Here is a 24,958-nt window from a genome sequence, read left to right as displayed (position 1 = left end):
GTCTTAGAAAATACAATTATCAGAATTATTTCTTTTAGTTTCTAGTATGTGTTCATATAGTGGCTCTCTGTATTTTAAAATATTTTCAAGGATGTTCTTAGTCGTTACTGGATTTTTGCTGGATTTATTTTGTTACTTTGAATATAATTTTGTCACTTAGAATAAGTTGAATAAATAAGTTAAAGTTCACAAATTGAATAAAATTATAATACCAAAATTATGAATGTTTTTGTATTTTAGATGATTTTATGAAGTTGTTTAGAAAATAAAAAACTCTTCTTGCTTTATAGGCAGCAGAACTTGCTGAATTTACTGCAAAGATTGCACTTTTGGAGGAAGCCAAGAAAAAGAAGGAAGAAGAAGCTTCAGAATGGCAACATAAAGTAATTCTTTTGTAAACTGTTGCTAGATTTTTTTTTTACAGTAAAAGATTATAAACTCTATGTTGGAGTCCCCAAATTTTTAACACCATTTGTCAAATTTGGTCCGCTGAAAAATGTATTTTTAAGTCTTCTAGAGCCTTATTTTGTATTAATACTATTCCATCCTCATCAAAAGAACGACGCCACATTTATATTTGCCCATTTTCTTTTTCTCAGGTAGAACAAGTACGATTTCATACAGTATGTAGGTCTGTCTATCATTTATCCTCAAATAATTTTTAATTAGGCTTCTGTGAAGTGCCATTTTAAATCAGTAACTTGATTTTCAGCTATAGGCCACAAAAGCTATTTAGAATCTAAAAATGTTTTTGCAGTGTTTGTAAATATATACATTGTTTTATACAGACGGATAGATAGATAGATATAGATATAGATATAGATATAGATATAGATATAGATATCTTTTTTTTAGAAAGTTTTTTTTTCCACAACAAAAAACAACAACAACACATCAAACAGTTACAATGTGCTGAAGGGGTGTTTACATATCTTCTTGTGCAATCTCAAAATAAACATCTCTTTCATACATATATCTTATATTGTCTTTTCTAACATATCTTTCCTTATAGCCAATGATAAAATAAATCCCATATTTTATAATATTGCTTATCTTCTTGTTCTCTAATTTCGAATGTCAGTTTACTCATCTCTGCACATTCCATCATCTTCCTAATTATTTCATCTTGCAAAGGTAATTTCTCATTTTTCCAATTTTTAGCAAACACAATCCTAGCTGCTGTAATAATATTCACAATCAGATATTTTACATCTCTAGTATATATCTCAGGTATAATTTCCAACAGAAAGACTTCTGGCTTAAAATCTATATGTTTTTTAATCATTTTCTCCAACCATGTGTGTATTTTAGTCCAATATCTTTTTGCTTCAACACATGTCCACCACATATGGTAATATGATCCAGGTATCTGATGACATTTCCAGAATTTTTCAGATTTATCCTTGAACATTCTGGCGATTCTTGTTGGGGGTAGATGCCACCTGTAAAACATCTTATACAAATTCTCTTTATATGCTATACACATTGTCATTTTATAATTATACATCCATAATTTCTGCCAGGCCTCTAGATCTATCCCATGACCAAAATTCTTCTCCCATATATAAATATCTTAAATTGGCACAATCAAATTCCCTCCAACTTAATTAAAAACTTTTTTTCTGCCTCTAGTTTATGAGTATTAAAGTTACTTTTATTTGCAACTTTTTAGGCTTTTTCAGCTCAAGAAGACCTGGAAAAGACCAAAGAAGAATTGAAAACTGTCATGTCAGCTCCGCCCCCACCTCCACCTCCACCCCCACCAGTAATTCCTCCCACAGATAATGAACATGATGAACAAGATGAGAATAATGCAGAAGCCAGTGCTGAACTGGCTTCTGAAGGTATCATGAATCACAGAAGTGAGGAACAACGTATTACAGAATCACAGAAGAATGAACGAGTAAAGAAACAACTTCAGGTAAGCAAGCCTGATAGAAACCTGTCATATAAGATGAAAACCAAGGTCTTCTTAAGGATTGAGTTTAACCCCCTACCAGGATCCTTTTCTTTACATTGATGTCTTTCTGGATGTCTCCCCCTTAGAATATGATGACCTAATGGGGCATGAAATGTTCTTGGTCAACATGGGACACGTAGTTGTATTGATTTCAGTTCTCATACTCAGCAGCCAAGTGGGGACATCTAGAATGACACCAGGCTGTTGAAGTCACCTGATAGTCTACTCCCACAAACTCTGAAAATTAGATAATAGTTCTACTGATGCTGCTGAAACAGCCTATTGTGCTAAGCTTCCTTTCAATAATAGATTTAATAGAGGTAAAGGAAGTGTTTGCTTTTTAAAAACATTAAAACTGGTAAAGTGGGATTCCTGACAATATTGTGCTAGGAATAAGCATTCTGAACTACAAAAATTTACACAATGTGCTGAGAAGTGGATATTTGAAATGGGCAAATAAATTATTTTAATGCAGTTCAACAGGTAAAGTAAGAATAAAATGCTTCTGTTTCCAGCATGTATGTATTTTAATTGTTTTAACAATGGATTTGGCAAGTTCTTGGCATGTAAATAACTAATCTCATTTATATCCCTCTTTTTAACACATCATTTCTCCTTCCCCCAACTATATGAAGGAATAGTTGTATATATAAATGTTGGGAAATTATTTGAAAATCGTAACAAATATGGATACTATTAAAGCAAACTTTGGAGTACAGTGCCAACTATTTTCAAACAAATACATTAGACCAGGGGTGTCAAACTCAAGGCCTGGGGCCCAGATCCGGCCCGCAGGGTGCTTAGATCTGGCCCGTGGTACTGGCCTAGAAACAGCAAAGGACCAGCCTGCGGTGCCTCTGCCAGTGAAGAGGTCGGGACAAAAGATGTTGTCATTTGTCTCTAAGGCTGCATATCTACTTTTAGCTTTCCATATAATGACACTCCCTTGCTTTTTTAATAAACTGTGTTTAATTAGAAGACTAAAATAAGTTAGTCCGTGTAATAGATTGTTGAATTTGATGGGTAAAAATGTTATGGCAATATCTAACCCCTCAATATTTGTATTGAATAGGCTCTCAGTTCTGAATTGGCCCAAGCCAGAGATGAAACTAAGAAAACCCAGAATGATGTACTTCATGCTGAAAATGTTAAAGCAGGCCGTGATAAATACAAGACTCTACGACAGATACGCCAAGGCAATACAAAGCAGCGGATTGATGAGTTTGAAGCAATGTGAGAGCCATTTCTTTGCATGTATGTTCTCCATTAAAGTTGAACCACCAGCAGAGAAATACAGGCCTTTCCACAGATGAAAGGATCATACCTCACCTTGCCAAAGCACTTATACCAATTTGTGGTTAAAACATATTTCAAAAAAAAAAAAGAAGAAGTTCAACAATAAGGCAATCTATCAGCTGTGGCTCTCTGGAGGTGATTGAGAAGGTTTCCATGATTTTATATTTTCATGCTATCTCCTTTGAAGGAACAGCAATCTCATGGTAGCAAAGCTGTTAATTCAAATATTGATAATTTACCTTACAACTGACTTCAGTTTTGGCATTTGCGCACTTTTGCTTGTTTGTTTTCATTTAGCAAATTGGTGAGGATTTTGATATTGCTAATTTTTAAGGGCTTCCCTTTGTAGGTTAGAATTCTTTGGTGTTTCATGTCCTGTCATCACTGATGATTTTCTTTGCCTGCCTGTTCACAAAGGTCTAGATGGTAGGTGGCTGTTCCAGCACTTTGTTCATTCATATATATGTTACATATGTATATATGAACATTACCTGTAGTCTTTTGCTTGTTAAGTCTGTTATACCAAAAGTTTTTAGTTCTTCAAATAAAAGCAGGGAACGTTCTTCAGTTTATCCTTCCCTTGCATTCATTGGATGTTATTACAAATTGTAGTGTGGGAAACCTGGATCTTTCTGATAAGGGAGCATATGGAAACATCAGTCCCAAGAAAGGGACAGAAGCCTACCTCACTGTAATAAACATGATGACTTGTCCTTGAAACACCACACTGAAATGCTAACTGTGTGAAACTATGTCCTGCATAGCTAAACACTACAAGAATCTAGGAGCCTTTATTCTTTAATATTTTGTTATATTACAGGTAGATTTATAGTATTCAAGAAGTGTTCAGCTGCCTTTTCGACAAGTTAAATTTTTAATCATGTATTTTTAATTTTAACCTGTCACTGGTATATTATCCAATAAGAGGTGTGAAATGTTTGGTTATGTTTTCTGAGTACCTTTGTACTAAATTAACATTGTTGCAAAACATTTAATGAAGTCAGTGCATAAAACAATGCTCTCTTGTGCTCAGTTGTAGGGCCCACTTGCACATTCTTCCCGTTCCTTCCATGTTAATTCTGAGAATATCTATGCTTTGTGTTTTCAGAGAATGTAGTCACAGGAATTGTGGCAGAATGAGGTATGAGCAGATCTTTAGGCTGAAGTTCAACATGCACTCAAAGAATATTGAACGTGTGTGTTGGAATCAATAAATATGAATCACTCTTACCTATGGAATGGATAATTAAAATTGGCACCTTGTGTTTGAATACCCTATTTGTGGAAGTGACACTGAAATTATTTACCATTTTTAGTGAACTTTAAGAGTTGGGAGAAAGAAGTCCTGCTTTCTCTGAGGATGGTTCAGCTCTGTTATGTTTGGTATTATGCACTCAACTTTATACTTATCTATGAAAATTGCCATTTTATTAATCATTCATGCACAAGTTCCTTAGAACCCCGCTGAATGTTAGGGGCTTTCCCCCTGGATCGAAAGAAAGATACTGTAAAAGTTACACACATACCCATTATTTTATGGAAGAATGATAGCTGAGCAATTTTGCATAGACTGGTGTGCAAATATTGTGCATGTGCTCAAACGTCTGGTTGCCCTGGATACTTCTGCTTCCACCTGCAGGATTGGGAAAATGCCTTGCATCTTTTCATGCAGTGAATTCTGAGATATGGATTTCTAAAGTGTTCAATACTTTTGCCATAACAAGTGGAATGTTGTGTATGGTTCTTCCCTGAAATAGGTACACATGCAATGCCATGTTAATCTATTATTATGGAAGAAGGGGAAAGAGAAGTACCAGTGAAATTTGCTGTTCATAATCTACAGTGTATAGTTTAGTATTTAAAGGGATCTAATCCGTTTATAAAACTGTGAATATTTTTCTAGGAATTGACATCTGTAATAAGGCTTTTCACCATGTCTAAATTGGTGGTAATGGGTTGTCACCTGCTGTCGGGGGAACACACTAATTCATGTCGAGGCATTCAGGAAATACTTGGTGAAGATATTTTCGTATGCTTCCCCTACTCCTCTCTTTAGCATCATGTTTTGTGTTGTAAAATTAAGCTATAGTTATCATCACCTATTATTTTGAATAACATTCATTGGCTAACAATAAAGAGAATACAGCTAATTTTTGTGAGGTTCATTGTGGTTATTTAATTTATCATTCCTGACAAAATTGTAATGTTCTTAGGTCTAAGAAAAAAATTGCAAGAAAACATGTGATCAATTCATTTTGATAATACAATAAAATATGAGATTAAGGAGGGAGAGGGACATTGCATTGGATTGCAATGAAAAGTATTCATTTTGGAATTGGCAAAAGGCTATTATAAATGTTTTAAAATTGTTTTCTTTCTGAGTTTTATGACCTAACCTAAGATGGTGTATGTAGAAAAGTTTGAATTTGGGGCATATTGTTATCTGATTCAGATTTGCCATATAGGGTTGCCATATAGGATAAAATATCAGTGTCTGAGCCAATTTAAAAGGAAATTCACTTCAATCTCAGTATTTATACCTAAAAAGTAATTTCATTTTTAATTTCAAAGCTTCTTAGTTTTGTGAAACTGACAATACTATAAAGGTTTTTTTCATGGAAACTGATTTGTGCTTAGCAGTATAACCTGCTTAAAATAATTTGTATTACAAATTTTCTGCTGCAATAAAAATTTTATAGACATTCCATGCAAATGAATTGACCTTATATTCCAATTTTGTAAATTGGCAGTTAGGACAAATCACACTATGAAGATTTTGGATGATCTTAAACAGACAGGCTGAAATTAAGTTGGGATGATTATGAAGCTAAAATAGCTTATGAGCTTTTCAAAGGAATGTTGACATTTTTGTTAGGATTTCACAGAGATAGGTTGTGCCTACATAGTAAACTTATTTTGGGTAGGCAAAGTCATAATGTATTTATTGGATTTAAATCTGCTTCCAAAGATTAGCAGTTCTTGCCGATTCACAACCATAAAAAAGATGAGTATCATAAAATGTCCATGGTATGATTTAAATAATTAAATTAAATCTACCCATGTCTAATAAAAATTGGAAAATAGAATCAGGCAAATTCCAAAATGATGGCCATTATATTTCTCAGAGGTATTGCTACAGACAACACCAGAGCTTCTCAATGAACAAAGTTGTTTGGGTTCAGGCTCAGCTTGTTTCATTCTAGATCTTGACAGCCACCAAAGTCTGGATCCTGTTACTGCATATCCACAGCTGTGAGTATTAGATTTGGCAGTGGGTGGAGGGAGTTGGCTTTGCACATTGTGTAAACCCAGCCTATTTGCTACTGGATACAGTTCAAGGTTAATATTGCTTAATATCAGTTGGTCACTGAGAATCAATATACAATTGTGGGATATAAATGTAATATGCATAAAAAAGATTTGTTTTATGAACACAATCATATAGAACTTATCAAAGCAGTTTCCGGACTGCTCTCCATAATCCTTTACGATTTGATTTGTTGACTATGCTCTTTAATATATATGTGACACTGTTAGAAGTTTTATGGAGTTCAATGGTACCAGTGTGCTGATGGCGTCAAACCCCAACAAAATCTGAGAAAGCTATTTCAAAGCAGTGCCTTGTGAGAGCAGAAAATTGGATTAAGGTGAAACAGGTTTAGAGCTCTTCAACCTGTTGAAAGGCAGATCAGGAAAAAAAAGGGTTTACAATTTCTTTGAAGATTCCCGACTTGAAACATGATTATGTTCTTGTATTCAATCCAATTCTAGATATAACCAGGATGTATCAGTACCAGTAAAACTAGTATCTCTCCCCATCCCCATCCCCACTTTAGAGACTCCATCTCATTCATAGAGTGACTCTGTTCCTGGAATTACCAGACAAGTCAATTATATATTTTGAGTTCATTGTGACTTCCAAATGATCCTAATTTAGGAAGAAATTATGTCCATGTCTCCACTCATTGTTATGATAAATTTATAGAAATACCATTTCAAAGGTCTTGTGAAACATCTTTTCTTATTCTCTAACTATTAGATATGGGGAGGGGGCCTTTAATTTAATAATCTACAATTGTTTCCTAACAATTAATCATGGCTGGTAGGATTCTGAAGCTAAAAAATTCTGTCTTTATTATAAACCATGGAGCATGCAGTTATGAGTCTTCTAAACCTTTGCTATTGGCCATGTTTGATGTGCCTCTAAAGTATCTGGGGGGTGCAATATGGTGAACCCCCACCTTTAATTGCTCTTGCAAAACTAAATGACCATGCTTGTATGGGTAAGACTCTTTATTAGTTTATTAAATCTGCTTGGTTTCTTCTGTCTTTATGCAGGTTACAAAAATACGATCTCTTGCAGCCCTTAGGATAGAAACTTATTAAGAAGCAACAGAAGATTCTGAGCTCTGCCTCTGTGCTTCTGTTATTTGGAAGTTTGCAATTTTTAAAACAAAAGTTGATGGGCTTTTTTGCAATTTTATTGATAGGGCATTATCCATTTAGTTCTCCAAATGAATTTTTCCAACCATTAAGGACAGCATGTTTTAGAAATTATTGGTGTGACATTTCCTCAAAAGAAAGGAAGCTGAAATGTTTGTTTTTCATTTCATGTATGAGATAATATAGATAAGTTCTGGAAAAAAAATGGACAGATCTGATATTCTGCATGAAGCTTGGCAAAAGTGGGTATATAAGATACAGAAATTTCAAGTATATACCTGTCCATTCTTAATTTTTAAATACTGCATATTTGTGATGTGATGGTACATCAGGATAAGAACAATTGATAATGTTTGAGAAAAATTATCTTTACAAATTGTTTTAAGTTGTAGATCAATATAAATCTGTTTCATCCTTCCTGACACTTACTATTTATTGCATGTTCCTTGCAATCTTTCTCTCAAAATTGGATGCTTTGATGGAAAAGTGAATAGAATGGAACAGATTTATACCAATGTACAAACTCTTGTTTAAAGAATCAAAGATTTCTGAACAATCTTTTCAATTATGCAGTGAGAAGAAAGGTAAAATACACACAGTGAACTATGGATAAATTATCAGCTTACCTTGTGGAGTTATGGAAACTATGTTACTCCAATGACTTTATATTTTGAATGACATCGTTGAAAATATTACTGGAATTGGGATGTTTTGTAACTAACCTAGATTTAGAGATGTGAAGTGACCATGTTTGCTAAGAGTTCAGAATTAACTGAAAAAAATCAGAAACCTTCAAATAGAAATGAGCATTGACATGCACAGTGCACAGTCACTCACGCACTCGTGACGTCTCGCCTGGATTACTGCAATGCTCTCTACATGGGGCTCCCCTTGAAGGGCATCCGGAGGCTGCAGTTAGTCCAGAATGTGGCTGCGCGGGTGATAGAGGGAGCCCCTCGTGGCTCCCGCATAACACCCATCCTGCGCAGACTGCACTGGCTACCTGTGGCCTTCCGGGTGCGCTTCAAGGTTTTGGTGACCACCTTTAAAGCGCTCCATGGCATAGGGCCGGGTTATCTACGGGACCGCCTACTGCTACCGAATACCTCTCACCGATCCGTGCGCTCTCATAGAGAGGGACTCCTCAGGGTGCCGTCAGCGAGGCAATGTCGTCTGGCGATGCCCAGGGGAAGGGCCTTCTCTGTGGGGGCTCCCACCCTCTGGAATGAATTGCCCCCAGGACTTCGTCAGCTTCCGGACCTTCGGACCTTCCGCCGCGAGCTTAAAACATACTTATTTAATTGCGCAGGACTGAGCTAGATTTTAATTTATGGGTTTTAACTTGGGTTTTATTTTTTATTTTTTTAATTATTAGGCTTTTTGAATAAGTTTTTTAATTGTTTTTAGATTGTATTTATTTGCTTTTAAATGCCTGTAAACCGCCCTGAGTCCTTTGGGAGATAGGGCGGTATATAAATATAAACAATAAATAAATAAATAAATAAATGCAGATGTAGTCCAGTATAAGCAAATGTAAAGCACATACTAGAAAGTGTGTGTGTGTAACTAACCACACTGGTAATGGAGTTTATGTTTATGATGTGGCAATGACAGAAAGCCCTCAAAAGTGATTATGTTCATCCATTATATTTATATTCTTGCTTAAGCATGACTTACTGAACAGCTACAATTAGCAAGCTGCGTATTATAAGCCATAGTTTATATGCTCATTGGGTTCACTATTTATTAAATATTTACACTGCTTGACAACAACCCTGGTCGATTCATAAATAAAAACAAGAGAATAGAATAATAAAGATAAGTTTAAGTAAAATATGACTCTTGTGGCTCAACAGGCTAATGCAGTCTGTTATTAACACAGCTGCCTGCAATTACAATTACTGCAGGTTAGAGTCCCACCAGGCCCAAGGTTGACTCAGCCTTCCGTCCCTTATAAGGTAGGTAAAATGAGGACCCAGATTGTTGGGGGAGCAATACAAGTTGACTTTGTATATAATATATACAAATGGATGAGACTATTGCCTTACACAATGCAAGCCGCCCTGAGTCTTTGGAGAAGGGTGGGATATAAATTCAAATTTAAAAAAAACACTCAGTACTATATGCAAACCAGATTATAGTATTATTGTGTACAGTGAAAATGACAAAGTTATACTGGAGGGAACTTAGGAAACGAACTGAAAAAAAACCCAGGACCAGTATCAAAGTACCTTTGCAGATATTTGTGATGCAATTCAATGTATTCAATTCTTTTATTTTCAGCACTGGAAGCAGTGTGTTACAGTCAACACTAATTGCTGGAGAACAGGAGGTGCTGTTGTGCTTATAAAGGCATCTGGTTTCAAACAAATAATATACAAATAGGATGAAGACTATTGCTTAACATAGTGTAAGCCGCCCTGAGTCTTCGGAGAAGGGCGGGGTATAAATGTAAATAATAATAATAATAATAATAATAATAATAATAATAATAATAATAATAATAATAATAATAATAATAATAATAATAATAAAAAAACATTAGGAATAATTCTAGATCAGATGTCCTTTGGCTTGATGCATCTCAGCTTCTCTAAGTTCTTACATTGAAGCACAAAAGAATATGACCTGGATTGTCAAAATTCATATTGCAAGTATAAACTTTGTGCCTGTTATTTTACATTTCTGCAAGGGACAGCAGCTTCTAATGCCAAATCATCAATATACAGTACATCCTTCAAGTGAAAGATATGTACACCACTTCACAGAGTCATATTACCCCAGGCATTTCCTCCATTAGAAACAGTAAACCTTAGTTGTTTTAATCAAGGGTCAGAAATCCAAATAAGTTGTAGACTGACGATGGAATAGAGATTTACATCTCAACATCATCTCTAAATAAAGTATGAATAAAGGTTTTGTTATTTGAATAAAAGCAAGTAGAAAGTCAGAAGTCAAAGAAAAAAAAAGTCAAACCAGAAACTTTTGTTATATTCTTATTTCTATTTATTGCACAAAGGTCATGTTATTTTTTCTGTACAAATTAGGAATTTGTGTAACTTCAGCTATCCATCTGGCCGAGTATGAATCTGCCAAGTTTTCCCTAGAGTTTTCTTGCATTATTTAGGGCAAAATATTGAGCCATTTGTAGCAAATCAGCATCATTTTATGGTCTGCCTGGCATGACTCAACACACTAGAGAAATGGGGGTGAATCCCTGGTTAAGAATCCCTGAAACAGAGGTGGCTGCAGTGGCTCCTACCAAGTCTTAACCTCAAAGTAAAAAAATAAGCCAGGATACAAAGTCCCAGAAGGCCACTGGGAGATCAGGTTTGACACCTTCAGCTTTCCATATGGATACAGCCATTCATCTCAGCTGGTTTCAAGCCACAACCAGGTAACAATATACTGTTATATACTCTGCACCTCTTTATTGAAAATACCATTAAAAACAAACATTTTAAGAAAAAAATATTCAAGAAAACAAGGATTTGACATTCACATATTCTAAAATCCAGCAAGGCAAGAAAGATATGCGGTGGACCACGTCACTTAAAGAAGCTTGACTGGTGGGGCCTGGGAAGAGAGCCTTCTCTGCCATTTTCCCACCCTTTGGAACATTCTCCCTTCAGCGGTGAGACCGAACTCCTGGCCTTTCAGGCATGTCCAAAGACCTGGCTCTGCCAACTTGCTTTGATTAGCGCCCTGAAGCCCATCTTCCGCCTTTTATTTTATTGTTTCTAACTGCTTTTTATTGTAATATCTACTGTATATATAATTCTGTTGTCATGCCTATTTATATTGCTCAGTCACTCTATGAGGTAGATGGGCAGTGTATAAATGTGATGTATAAATAAACAGTTCCGAGTTGAACTTTTACTGATGCTTTCACTTTCTTACATTTATGAATTCAGTAACACAGAGCTCCTCTGTGAGATGGGCAGTTAGAAAATAAATATGACTGAAATAGCTTGAAAATATCTTATGCCTCCTGATGCGCAGATAAACAAATCCTGTATTCCACTAATACATGTTAATGTGACCTCAAAAGTGACTTCTACCTTCCGCTGGTTAGCCATTTTGTAACCCAATAACTTGACATAAGGATCACCCATTTTTTCTCAGTCCTTTTCTTGTGAAAGAGGTGGTGGCGATGGTTCTTCTAGGCCATGGGTAGTCAATCTTTTTATACCTACTGCCCACTTTTGTATCTCTGTTAGTAGTCAAATTTTCTAATCGCCCACCGGCTCCCCAGTAATGCGCCGTGTATCATCATCTGCACATGCCACTCGTGCATTGTGGATTGGGTTGGGGAGGGGACGCGCCGGCTACCAGCTCTGCTTGTCTGTTACAGCTGAGTGGTGTGGGGAGAGATGGGCAAGCTATTCTGGGACAGGCAATACAAATAATATATTTTCCGAAATTTAAATTGTCACAGGGAATTTTATGAAAACCTAATGAAAATGTTTTTAAATAATGCTATGATTTTTTTTTAAAAAAGTCAATTAAATTAAAAAAAGGAAAGTGCTTCAGTATCGGACAAAACCCCTACTCCCCACCATGAAAGCTGGAACGCCCACTAGTGGGTGATAGGGACCAGGTTGACTACCACTGTTCTAGGTTTTTAAAACTTTTATCTCAAAGCAGAATTCACGCATACCTCCTTTTTCATATGGCCAAATACTAGTTATTGGATAGGGATAATCCCACCATGGAAAAAATATGATCAATGAAAAGATGAACATTTTTCCAGATTCTTCTTTTACCAGAGGTTGTGGGTACTTCAACACTGGAGGCTTTTAAGAAAAGATTGTACAGCCATTTGTCTGAAATGGCATAATGCAGTGATGGTGAACCTGGAACGTGTGCGTGCAAATGTGTGCGCACTCTGGAGTGCCGGAAACCTGAAAACTAGGCAGCTGATACACATGTGCGCACCGGCCCCCTGGTCTTTTGAGTTTCCCCTGCACGCATGCCTGCCGGACAGTTGGTCTTCGGGTTTCCGGCGTTCTAGTGTGTGCAAAGACCAGCTGGCTGGCGCGCATGCTGGAAATCAGAAAAGCAGCTGGCAACAGCACTCGTGGCACCTCTGGCATGCATGCCATTGGTTCGCCATCACGGGTATAGTGTCTCCTGCTAGAGCAGGGGGTTGGACTAGAAGACCTCCAAGGTCCCTTCTAATTCTGTTATCTTTCCTACAGATAATTCTGAAAATGGATAGTTATTTAAAATTATTTTTAAAAATTCTCTTGCAGCTAAAAATGTATGGTGAGTGCTGATGATCATTAAAAGGTCTTAAAAGTCAATAATGCAATTATGTAGTTTTAGGTACACTATTAATATTAATGTGTGCACTTAGGCATTCTCTAAAACTATGCTATGTTGTCAACTACTATGCCAATACCTCGATGCAAATATATACCATAGGATCTACACTCCATATAAATCCCTGCTTGCATAAGATACTCCATTTATTTAATGAACATCTGTGAGATGAAGGTGAAGGCAGTTATATGGATTTTTATTGTGTGTATGAAACTCTCCCTTTGACTGAAAGTAATAGGTTAGTACCTATGTACTAGCATCTCTGGATGTGTTGTTTTCTACATGGACTGCTTGATAGTCCCCACCAACGGAAACACAACAGCAGCAGCTATAACCTCTCTTACCATACTTTCTCTTTGGCTCTAGCATAAATTTTGGCAGAGCGAGAGGACAGGTTACTAGATAATGGTATCAGTGGTGAATAGGTTTTCCAAAATGTAGCATTTGGCAATAGGATAACATGCAACAATGGGACGCCTAATTAAGACAATACCCACAGCAGCAAAACTGAAGCTCAGACACAGAGAACAATGTCTCAGTCATCCAGGTCACGGTTATCCCAAAGGTGCTTTTTCAAGAGGCAATTGGACTTGAAGAAACTTGTTGGATGAGAAGCGAAACGTCTTCAGCAAAAACAAAGAAAGTCCAGTTGTTTCTTGAAAAAGCACCTTTGGGACACACACAGATCTTAACTAACTCAGTGGGCTTTTTTTTTTTAAAAAAAAAAAGCAAGATCAAATTGATGTTTACTGCTATTTAGTATTAAGCACCATTTAAGCATCTAAACTCTCATTTCTACACATATAGAATTCATCACAGTTTCAACTATGCCGATATAAAGGTGAAACTCGAAAAATTAGAATATCGTGCAAAAGTTCATTTATTTCAGTAATGCAACTTAAAAGGTGAAACTAATATATGAGATAGACTCATTAGATGCAAAGCAAGATAGTTCAAGCCTTGTCATAATTTTGATGATTATGGCTTACAGCTCATGAAATCCCCAAATTCACAATCTCAGAAAATTAGAATACTGTGAAAAGGTTCAATATTCTAGGCTCAGTGTCCCACCTAATCAGTTAATTAAACCATAACTCCTGCAAAGGGTTCCTGAGCCTTTAAATGGTCTCTCAGTCTGGTTCAGTAGGAATCACAATCATGGGAAAGCCTGCTGACCTGACAGTTGTGCAGAAAACCATCATTGACACCTTCCATAAGGAGGGAAAGCCTCAAAAGGTAATTGCAAAAGAAGTTGGATGTCCCCAAAGTGCTGTATCAAAGTACATTAATGGAAAGTTATGTGGAAGGGAAAAGTGTGGAAGAAAAAAGTGCACAAGCAGCAGGGATGACCGCAGCCTGGAGAGGATTGTCAGGAAAAGGCCATTCAAAAGTGTTGGGGACTTTTACAAGAAGTGGACTGAGACTGGAGTCAGTGCTTCAAGAGCCACCACACAGACGGATCCTGGACATGGGCTTCAAATGTTGTATTCCTCGTCAAGCCGCTCCTGAACAACAAACAATATCAGAAGCGTCTTATCTCGGCTAAAGAAAAAAAGAACTGGTCTGTTGCTCAGTGGTCCAAAGTCCTCTTTTCTGATGAGAGCAACTTTTGCATCTCATTTGGAAACCAAGGACCCAGAGTCTGGAGGAAGAATGGAGAGGCACACACTGCAAGATGCTTGAAGTCCAGTGTGAAGTTTCCACAGTCTGTGCTGATTTGGGGAGCCATGTCATCTGCTGGTGTTGGTCCACTGTGCTTCATTAAGTCCAGGGTCAACGTAGCTGTCTACCATGAGATTTTGGAGCACTTCATGCTTCCTTCCACAGATGAGCTTTATGGGGATGCTGACTTCATTTTCCAGCAGGACTTGGCACCTGCCCACACTGCCAAAAGTACCAAAACCTGGTTCAATGCCATGGGATTACTGTGCTTGATTGGCCAGCAAACTCGCCTGACCTGAACCCCATAGAGAATCTATGGGGCATTGCCAAGAGAAAGATGAGAGACATGAGACCGAACAATGCAGAAGAACTGAAGGCCACTATTGAAGCATCCTGGTCTTCCATAACACCTTAGCAGTGCCACAGGCTGATAGCATCCATGCCACACTGCATTGAGGCAGTAATTGATGCAAAAGGGGCCCAAACCAAGTACTGAGTATGTATGCATGCTTATACTTTTCAGAGGTCCGATATTGTTCTATGTACAATCCTTGTTTTATTGATTTCATATAATATTCTAATTTTCTGAGATTGTGAATTTGGGGTTTTTATGAGCTGTCAGCCATAATCATCAAAATTATGACAAATCAAGGCGTGAACTATCTTGCTTTGCATGTAATGAGTCTACCTTATATATTAGTTTCACCTTTTAAGTTGCATTACTGAAATAAATGAACTTTTGCACGATATTCTAATTTTTCGAGTTTCACCTGTATATACTGAAATAAGATGTAGATAGTCACAAATTACAGAAATATGGACTATTTTATCATCAAGTGTAAGCTTTAAAGAAAGGCTTGTTCAATGGTTAAATACAATACCACCTACAACTTGACTGTATAATGCATATCAATCTGTCTCAAACTTGATCTTGAATGTATCAATCCTATTTTAAGTTTCAATTTTACTAGTTTATGTTTTAAGAATTAAATTTCCCAGCCACAAATAACAAAATAACTATTTTTCTTTATTATTTTATCAAGACATGTCAACAGATATGAATTAACGGCTTATTTAACATTTCAATATATCCACAAATTAGGAAATATATCCACAAATACTACTGAATATTTTTTAAAACACCAGGCTCTATTTTCTCTGCTATAACATGGTATTTGTATATAGGTGTTACAATCTATATGGGTATGTATCACAAGAAAAGGGTAGGCACAGAATGGAAGTAAATAATTTGAGTAACTCATAGAGGAGGCAAGTAGAAAGTGGATTTATTGTGAGAAGTAAGTTAAACTGGAAGGAAGATAGGCAAGTGAGGGGATAATATTAAAGGAATAAAACCCGAAAATACACATACACATAAAAGAAAGGGAAGAAAAGGGTAGAGAGATTAGAATAAAAAGGCATAGATCACAGTATTTAATACTGTTCCATTTTAATGTATACTTAACATATAATGGACACAACATCCAAAGCTAAGGAATATTTAAGTTTTATTGCTGATTTGCTGACAGTACCATGATGGACAATATTCATGGATACTACAGAAACTACTAATACTTCTAAAATCAAAAGCAGATAGAGCAAAATCACTAGGACTGTCTTCAATCCTGTAGATACTAATTTCAGTTCCATAGATTTAAATGGATCTATAATGACTACACCCAAATTGAACAGTTTGAAGGGAAAAAAGAGCAGAGAATTTAGATAGCTTTAAAAAGAATGAACTAAATGAACTAAAGCTATGGGTTTGTCTACCCAAATCTTTGTAAACCTCATTAAGAATAGAAGCAACCATGATAAAACATCTTGGTTTTGTTATTGCTGAAGTTTTTCACAATCATTCTGCCTCTCCCTTGTTTTTAAAGTTCCAACTCTATTTCAAGAACCTTGTATATTTTGGGCAAGATCACACCATTCTTTCAACTAAGAAAGCAACTAAAGACTGGGGTGTATTGAATGGCCCATTTGCAAATTGCTTCTTTTGTAGTTTAGAACTGTAAAAGGAGAGAAACCCTCTGCACTGAAGTGAAAAATTCCTGCAAGCAAAGCAGTAGAAATAATTTAAAGGAAAGCCTTCGCTATACCACAAAACATCAATATTGTGTTTTATTTTCCGTAGTATTATCAGATTTAAAATGACATTCTAATGCATCGCAGCCGCAAAAAGAAGGGGCTGCAATTACATTTTCTCATAAAAAATAATTTTTGATATGCCCGGGAATTTAGGAATAAAAGGTTAGCTATAACAATACAATGATACTTTCCTAAAACTAATAATATTTGAGTCTCATATCTAAGAAAACATATTTATTTTAAAAAGATTATAGAAGTTTCAAAAATGTTAATGTGAAACACACAAAGCCGCTGAAAACTTCAGTTTATCTTTAAAAAGTATTTGTACAAATGTAGGCATTTGCACAAAATATAACACTATGAACTCCTATGTATCGGTACATTGCAAATACTGAAATGATTCCAGTTATTGATATCCATCCATAACTGCCAAAAATAACATAATTATATTTTCATTTTGTCCAGGACAACTTCTGTAATTATGGAACAAAGTGTAAATTGTATGAACATTCAAGGCTAAAATTTTACCCAATAAACTTACATTTAAACTTTACAATCATAATTGCCTGGATCCAAAATTGATATGCATGAATGCACCAATCATGCATGTTTTTTTAATTTGCTCAATGAAAAGACTCTTTGAGATAATGTAAATTAATCCTCGTGTTAATGGAAGTGCATACAGTTGGTGGGTGTGTTTCTGAATTTCATCAACCATTTGATACGAAATAGATCAGATCTACTATAATTATTCTCTTTTTTTATTCCAGCACAACACAGCATTTCTGAAAACCTACTAAAATATACTCTAGAACAGATGGCTCCAACCTTGGTCCCTTTAAGACTTGTGGACTTCAACTCCCAGAGTCCCTCAGTCAACAAAGCAAAGCTGGCTGAGACGACTTCCGGTGTCCAGCGGCAACGGACGTCTGGAAGGCTTCTCCTGCCTCCAGCGCCCGAATCCGGCCGCCGCCGAGGCCCTCAGGGGCCAGGTGTTCCGAAAAGGACACCTGCCGTACGGACGGCTCGCCAGGGGTCTCCCAGCCGACATACAGGACTGTGGGGACCGATGCTGGCGCGTCCTAGGCTTGGCGGGGTTTGGAGGCCACAGGCCGCGGCCATTATTTTGGTCGTCGCCTGGGCCGTTGTGCCCGGTGACACCGGGGCATTGGATTTATAACTGCAGCAGCCTGGTGGTGAACAGGGAACGGAGAAGAATTGAGGAGGAGAAGGGAAGGGAATATCGGTAAACGTGAGTGGAGTGCTCCGGTGCGGGGGTTTTCTCCCCTGCGGTTGGAAGGAGCACGAGTTATTCTGGAGAGAGGAGAACTTAAAATAAGAAGATTACGGTTTTGTGGAGCTCTGGAGAGAAGAGGTGATGGAGAAATTTAGGAGGGAAGGTTTGAGGCCCCCCCTCCTTCTGGGGAACAGTGGTGGCGTCCAGCTTCCGCCTTCACTATGAGAATTTTGATGACATCACTTCCCTTCGGCTTCCTGGTTGACTAACTGTACTCTGGACTCGTTGCTCCTGTGAGTGCCCCCTGGTGGATCCGGAGGAAATTACAAGGATACTGTGCCTGCCTGAGGATTTTGTATTTTTTTTTTTTCCTTAATGGCAAAAGGTCAGAGACCAACTGCTGGAGAGATGGAGAATTTTGGAAAAGTTATCTAATATGGACAAGAAATTGGATGAAATAAGAGCAGAAATTGTGACTATCCAAAAGGATTTAAAGGATACTCAACAAGTTTCAGCAGAAAACAAGCAGAAAGTGGAAGGTTTGGAGGGTGAGATCGGGCAGTGCAGAAAAGAGAGGAGGCGACAGGCAATGCTGTGCTTGGACTCCAGATGGTTAAAATGTCTTATTTCCTTAGGTTCCAAAATTTGGAAGAAGTGGACCAAGAAGACTTGAGAGATGTTGTGACTAAATTGTTGGGAGAATTTCTTGGGAGAGGTGTTGATTTCATGAATTGGGATGTGGATCGAGTTTATAGAGTTAATTCGCAATATGCACGCACGCATGCAGTTCCCAGAGAGGTTCATGTCAAATTTGTGAGAAGAGAGACGAGAGATGAAATTCTTAGAAAACATAGGAGTGGGGCACTGATTTACAGGGGCAGGGAGATAGCCATTCTGAGGCAGATTCCCAGACAGGTACGTGAAAAAGAAAGAAATATTATTTTTGTCAAGCAAATTGTACCAGAAGGAGTGGGCTTCAGATGGCTGATGCCAGAGGATTGATGATTTTCCGGGAGGGCATTATGAAAAAATCAGTACAATTGCGGAGGCTACGGCCTATGTGGAGGAACACAAAGCCCTCCTGGAATCAGATGACCCAGGAATTGAAGAAGGGGAGGTTATAGATCATGGGGCGGAAGCGGCTGCCGCTGTTGCGGCCCTGGAGTTGGGTCATGCTGAACCCAGAGTTCTGAGATCCAAAACTAGGAAGTGATAAAGATATTGATTGTGTTGGTTTTCCTTATTCTCTTTAGTACGATATTCTGTTTATTCTTGACCCTTCTTTATTACGTATTTAAAATTTCTAAACTTAGCTACTTCGTGTTGCCTGCTTGCCATATGGCTGTTGTATGTGTTAAAAAATTTGAGTAAAATTCTTATTTTAGATAAGAAAAATGAAAATTTACCATACCTGATATGTATTTGTATAAACCTTTTTTTTGACTAATAAAAACTTTTTGAATAAAAAAAAAAAAAAAAAGCAAAGCTGGCTGAGGAATTCTGGGAGTTGAAGTCCACAAGTCTTAAAGGGACCAAGGTTGGAGACCTCTGTTCTAGAAGAACCAGTTTCAGGAGGTGAACAATAACAGCAACCTCTGAATATCTGGTGTATCATGTCAAAAAGAGTTGAACTAAAGCAGTGGTTCTCAACCTTTATAGTGCTGTGACCCCTTTAATACAATTCCCCACGATGTGGCGACCCCAACTGTATTTTTTTTTTTAGGCAGTGATCTCAGTGCGCCTCAACGGGGGGTGGGGTGGGGGGGAGCGGCAAAATGTTTTTTTGAATTTATCGCACCTGAAGCTGTATTGGCTAGCGATCTGAAGTGCTTGCGATTGCCTTGAGGACGGAGGCATTAAAGCGGAGACTCCTCCCCTATTAAGTTTATCGCGCCTGAAGCCAGATTAGGCTAGCGATTGGGAGTGATTGCAGCTGGCTTGAGAGCAAAGATTTCTCTCTTTTTTAATTCATTGCGCCTGAAGCCGAATTCGCGATTCTTCGACTCGCAAGTATACTTCCCATATTTCCGATAGTCTTAGGCGACCCCCGGCTAATCGTCATTCGACCCCCAACAGGGTCGCGACCCACAGGTTGAGAACCGCTGAACTAAAGGATTAAAGCTGTCAACAATAGATCATTGGGTTGAATGTTAGCTATCCCGTCTTTCTTCCAGGAGCTCAGGGAGGTGAACAATTCATTTCTGCCTCCAATTTTTCTCCAGCAAGAGCAAGCCTCTTCAGCAGATCGGATTTAAGAGTGAGTGACTGATCCTTGAGTTTCTTGGGCCTTACGAGGCCTTAGGTAGTTCATTTTCATCTGGCTTTCCTGCTTCTATACCCTGACCACATAAGGTATGCAGGTAACAGGTAACCAAACATTCCTGGATTTTCTAAATGTTAGAACTTAAAAGAACACTTTTTACTCAAATAGCTTATTAAAGACCTGTGCAGCACAAAAAAGAACAAAAATGAGCATAATCAAATTGAACCATTTATAAGATGGCAGAATTACACTTAGCCCAAACCAAGTATTCCTACTAAAGAATGATAGAAGGAGGGCAGAAAATTGATTATTTCACACTCTGCGCTTTCTGTAAAATGCAGTACACAGTAGAGCCAGTTATGTTAAGTTATTGCAGTGGAACACAACTGAGACATTTATGTGGTATGGTGTGGGATGGGATGGGGGAGAAACCTGCTTTTAATTGTAACTAGAGAAGACCATATCAGCTCTGAAGATGAGCATCAAAGCAGAGCTGCCATGTGCCCTAAATTCAGTTAAGCCAGCACATTTCTCTTCAATGCGTTTAAATTCTGCATTACGCGAGTCCAGCAATTGCACATTTTAACACTATAACACACAATGTACAATCATATCCTTTTTTCAAGAAAGGATGCTGCAGTCAATCCTAAGTATGATTCCATATACATCAACTGAAAATAAATATAAAATGCTTCTATTCCAGAAATCATGTTTCTGCATTTCGCCCTCACCAGCCGCAACCAATCCAGTTATATTTTAAGGATGCATGAATACTTGTTATAAAATCTTTGAAGTTACATGTGAATAATAAGCCCTCTGCAACAAGTCAGTTCTATATCAAAGGAAAGAGGATCTGCATACCTATGCAAAATATACAATCTCTCCCAACAAAATATATTTAGCAAAAGCAAGGAACAAGGACGTTGAGGACAAAATAAAGAAATATTGAAAGAGGTTTTTCTTCAGGAGAAATGGACAAAATATAAGATGAACCTAACAGAAGCGATATCCTCTTTGATTATACAATAGTGAACACTGTAGAAGAGTAATTCCTGAATTAAAGTTGCTGAACATGGTTCAGATTACTGGATACCTCTAAAAGTATAATGCTTTGCAGAAGCATTTACTGTGTATCAACATTCTACTTCTTACAACACACAGTGTTGCGTAAGTAGTGAAAATGTATTCACAAGGTGCTTGGACATCTTTTTAGGCAGCATTTTATCATTATTTTTAGTTACTCGGTTTTATGATAAATGGCCAAGGGGGTATTAAAACAAAACAAAACAAAACAAAACAAAACAAAACAGAAGTTTAGGTTTGAACTATTTTTTTTTTTTTAAAATAAAAGATAAAATGTTGCCCAAAGTCTAAAATCATTTTCATACAATTCAATGTTCTTTTTAAAAGTCAGATCTATAAATTAAATAGTTCTAATAGTTAAAGATACAATTTGTATCAACAGCGTAGGTACTTTCTGGTTCTACAGCATCTTCAAGTTGCAGTCCTCTTACCCAGTTATCAGCAGTGATTATGTAAACTTGGGAATCATCACAGTGTGAAGCTCTGAAGGGACTATATGAGCAGTCAATCATGATGTTTACGGTATCAGGCACTGTGAGATCTACTGTTAACTCTATTTATGTAAAATTACATTTTACAAGAGCTAGAAAAGCTCAAAACTTAAAACCAGAAATCTCCCATACTAATACTAGAAGAAATGACAGTGTCTGCTTCTAAAGCTATGTTGTTCATGGCAAGAATTGGGCCTATATAATGCAATAGGCCAGACAAAGCTAATTCTATACAGTATTTCACAAAACGAATGTGCTGTTTTTATCTATAATTACCATTACTATAGTGCAGTTAAGATGTTGCATTTCCTGAACACAATGTTAAAACCTTCTCAATAAATAGCATGAAAATACACAATCTTATATACAAAAATTGCATTGAGAACACAATTTGTTTCTTTAAAAACAGTTATTTTATGAAATACCTGTGCATTAAGTAAAGGAACAAGGGATACACTTTTCAATGCCATTTCTGATTAATGGAAATGTACATTGGCTGCACAAGATTACTGACTAAACGGATATATTTGTAGTCAAATTTGTGACAATCAAGAACTGGATAAGCTTAATAATTTCAGAACCTGCACATAAAAGTTTTTTTCATCTGCATAATAAATTAATAAAAACAGGTTTCTCTCCTACTGATTGCTTCTGCTTACACCAAAATTAACAGTAATCAACAAATAAATTAAATCCATAGCCAAACAAATTAAAAAGTGCCATACTATAAAGTACTAATATATTGTTACCCATTTCAATGTAAAAACTGGTAACTTATACATTAAAAAAATTCAGTGCTGTAAAAGACTGTTGTTTTCTATAAATAAAATGATTATATACAAAGAAAAATCACACAATAAAATTAAATAACTTAATTATGAAAAAATAGATCCTAATAAGCTTGACTTGAAAAAAAGTTGGCTGGGCACATAAAATCCTCTTCAGTTTTCTGCTGTTTTGAAAAAAATGCTTTGCACTTGAAGGATAAAACACCCAATAATTTAATAAATATGTAACAAATATTAAAAAGTGCTGCATATAAAACCCACATGCACTAGGGATTCTTACTTGAGACATCATAGTTTTTTAATATATTCAGCTGGAGAGACATTCCAGCCATGAAATATTTTTTTTTAAAAAACTGAGTATTTAAAATAAATCCTGTTACTTCCAGTGTCTGGGGTTGTACATACAGGTTCCATGGCACAGTATTTCACATATATGGATTACTATATAACCTCCTTGCTGAGAAAGAGATCACAAATGCTATTGTAGCAAACCTCCCTCAGCAATACAGCTGAAACTGAACTAATAGACACCATAAAGATGCATCATCAATATCATGTCATCAATAACCTAGCTGAGACTTTTCCACTAAAATGGCTGCAGCAAGCTGCTGAGCATCTGCCATGTGAGGATTCCTTTTCATAACAATCCTCACCAGATCAGGCGGGAAAATGTTGCACAGGTTGATGTAGACTTTCTCTCGACTATCTTGGTACCTTGGAAGGTCTTGAGGCATTCCACAGTAAGGTATCTGCCAAGGCTGATCGGGTTGCTCTGGTAAGCTTTGGAAAGTAAACTGCTCGTAACATGGTGGGGTGGGATTACTGGGTAAAGAGTAAGTTTGACGATAGCCATATGTATCCATCCCATAGCCTGGCCTATCCCAACTACCGAGTCCATCTTGAGCGGAGTATGTTTTTCTTTTTCTCAATGGAGAATTATCATACAAGCGTGAGTCTGATACACTGTCCAGTCTTGTGGATGCAAGAGCTCTCCCCAGAGGCATGCTTTTTGAATGCTGTGAACTCTGAGAAGCAGGGTAGTCAATAGGACAAGTAGAACGGCTTCCCATGTTTGGATGCTGAAAGTGCACGGCCATGTATGGAGTGAGAGGCTTTGGATGATGCTTTGGTTCTTCATGACTATAACTCTGCACTCTGGTTAGTGTATCGTGGTAACTCTGTAAGAACGACTGTGAGTTCAGATGGCTATGGGGATGCATATGTTGACATTTTAAATTCTCTTCCAGTTGAGGGTCAGGAGAACTCACATAGGATCTATCGTTGTAGCCCATGTAGGAATCGCTACTGCCGCAACTCATGCTCCCTTCACTACTACAATCAGAAGCCACAGAACTAATTCTGTAATCTGTGTCCAAAGAGAAACGTCGTTCGGGACTTCGGGGACCAGAGATACTTAGATTTGAATATGCACTGAGCATAGAGTAATAACCTACATCCACAGGAGAATCACATTTGGGATACTGCTCATAAGGCATTGGCGTTCCATAATTTTTGGTTGTCATTATCACTGGAGAATACGGTCCCTGTGGTCTTTGATCCTGAGGTGGGAAATGAACTCCAGATGGAAGGCCATTGGTTAAAGGTGCAGTACTTTGGGGTTTTGCAGCAGCAGAACTTGGTATACTAACTAAAGAAGGTACAGACCTGGTTCCCAATTTATTTTTGGTGGGAAGCTTTTCTTCCAAGTCTTGGTAGACTTGAGTCCTTATGCTAGGATCCGATTGCCTCTTTGGAGTAGTTCGCTTGAGATCTGTAGTGTGATCTGTCTTAGTACTACAAGGAACACTGTTGCTTTTCACTAGCCCTCCTTCACTAGTGGCTTTGGCAGCTGTGTTCCTAGACATGGCACGAAGTTCATCAGCTACTGACCTCTGAGGTTGATTTCCTCTTTCTGGATGGTAATATTTGCATTTGTGTCCATAAGTGCATTTCTTCCCTATATGAATTTACAATTGAAGATATAAGCATACGAAGAAAAAAAAGAACACAAAATAATGTAATTCTTTAGCAATGTTAAAAAAGTACTATACATACTCATACAACAAGGACCGTTAATTATTATGCAATGAAATTAAGTAAATTATCAGTAATTGGACAGTGTGTTTGTATAACACCTTAACCCGTCTTTTGATTAGCCCTGGCCTATCATGCTGTTTGAATATAGACCAAGATTATACAATAATTGGGAACAACCATATAAAAACCAGGGTTATTTATCTAAACATTTGTCTGCTATCTAATCCAAAATTTAACTGGCGGGGGGTTTGATAGAGAAGATAGGGAAGCCTCATCTGCAGG

The 24,958-nt window shown here is 37.2% G+C and overlaps 2 protein-coding genes across 7 annotated transcripts in view; one reads left to right on the top strand and one right to left on the bottom strand.

The window, feature by feature from the left end:
- The window catches only part of RDX (radixin), a 72,179-nt gene that overhangs the window by 23,826 nt on the left and 23,395 nt on the right, over positions 1–24,958 (top strand). For 2 of the 5 annotated variants that reach the window (XM_058186172.1, XM_058186171.1), the window contains exons 12-14: positions 291–383; positions 1,673–1,921; positions 3,033–3,193. In XM_058186172.1, coding sequence (XP_058042155.1) covers positions 291–383; positions 1,673–1,921; positions 3,033–3,193 — 503 coding nt within the window. Of the gene's footprint in view, positions 1–290; positions 384–1,672; positions 1,922–3,032; positions 5,722–6,459; positions 6,485–17,547; positions 18,041–24,958 lie in introns of those variants that run through there. The other 3 variants (XM_058186173.1, XM_058186174.1, XM_058186175.1) reach the window with 3 other exon arrangements.
- Positions 13,745–24,958, bottom strand: part of ZC3H12C (zinc finger CCCH-type containing 12C) — a 61,043-nt gene continuing 49,829 nt past the window's right edge. Inside the window, exons 6-7 of one of the 2 annotated variants that reach the window (XR_009155466.1) lie at positions 19,561–24,596; positions 13,745–17,605 (exon numbers count right to left, since the gene is read on the bottom strand). Coding sequence is in view for 1 of the 2 variants with exons in the window: in XM_058186170.1 (XP_058042153.1) it covers positions 23,200–24,596 (1,397 nt within the window). In the remaining variant the exon portion in view is untranslated. Of the gene's footprint in view, positions 17,606–19,060; positions 24,597–24,958 lie in introns of those variants that run through there. The other variant, XM_058186170.1, reaches the window with a different exon arrangement.

Source organism: Ahaetulla prasina, chromosome 5, assembly GCF_028640845.1.
Source record: "Ahaetulla prasina isolate Xishuangbanna chromosome 5, ASM2864084v1, whole genome shotgun sequence".
Taxonomy (NCBI): domain Eukaryota; kingdom Metazoa; phylum Chordata; class Lepidosauria; order Squamata; family Colubridae; genus Ahaetulla; species Ahaetulla prasina.
The sequence above is the reverse complement of the archived record's forward strand: the minus strand, read 5'-3'. Positions and strand labels throughout refer to the sequence as shown.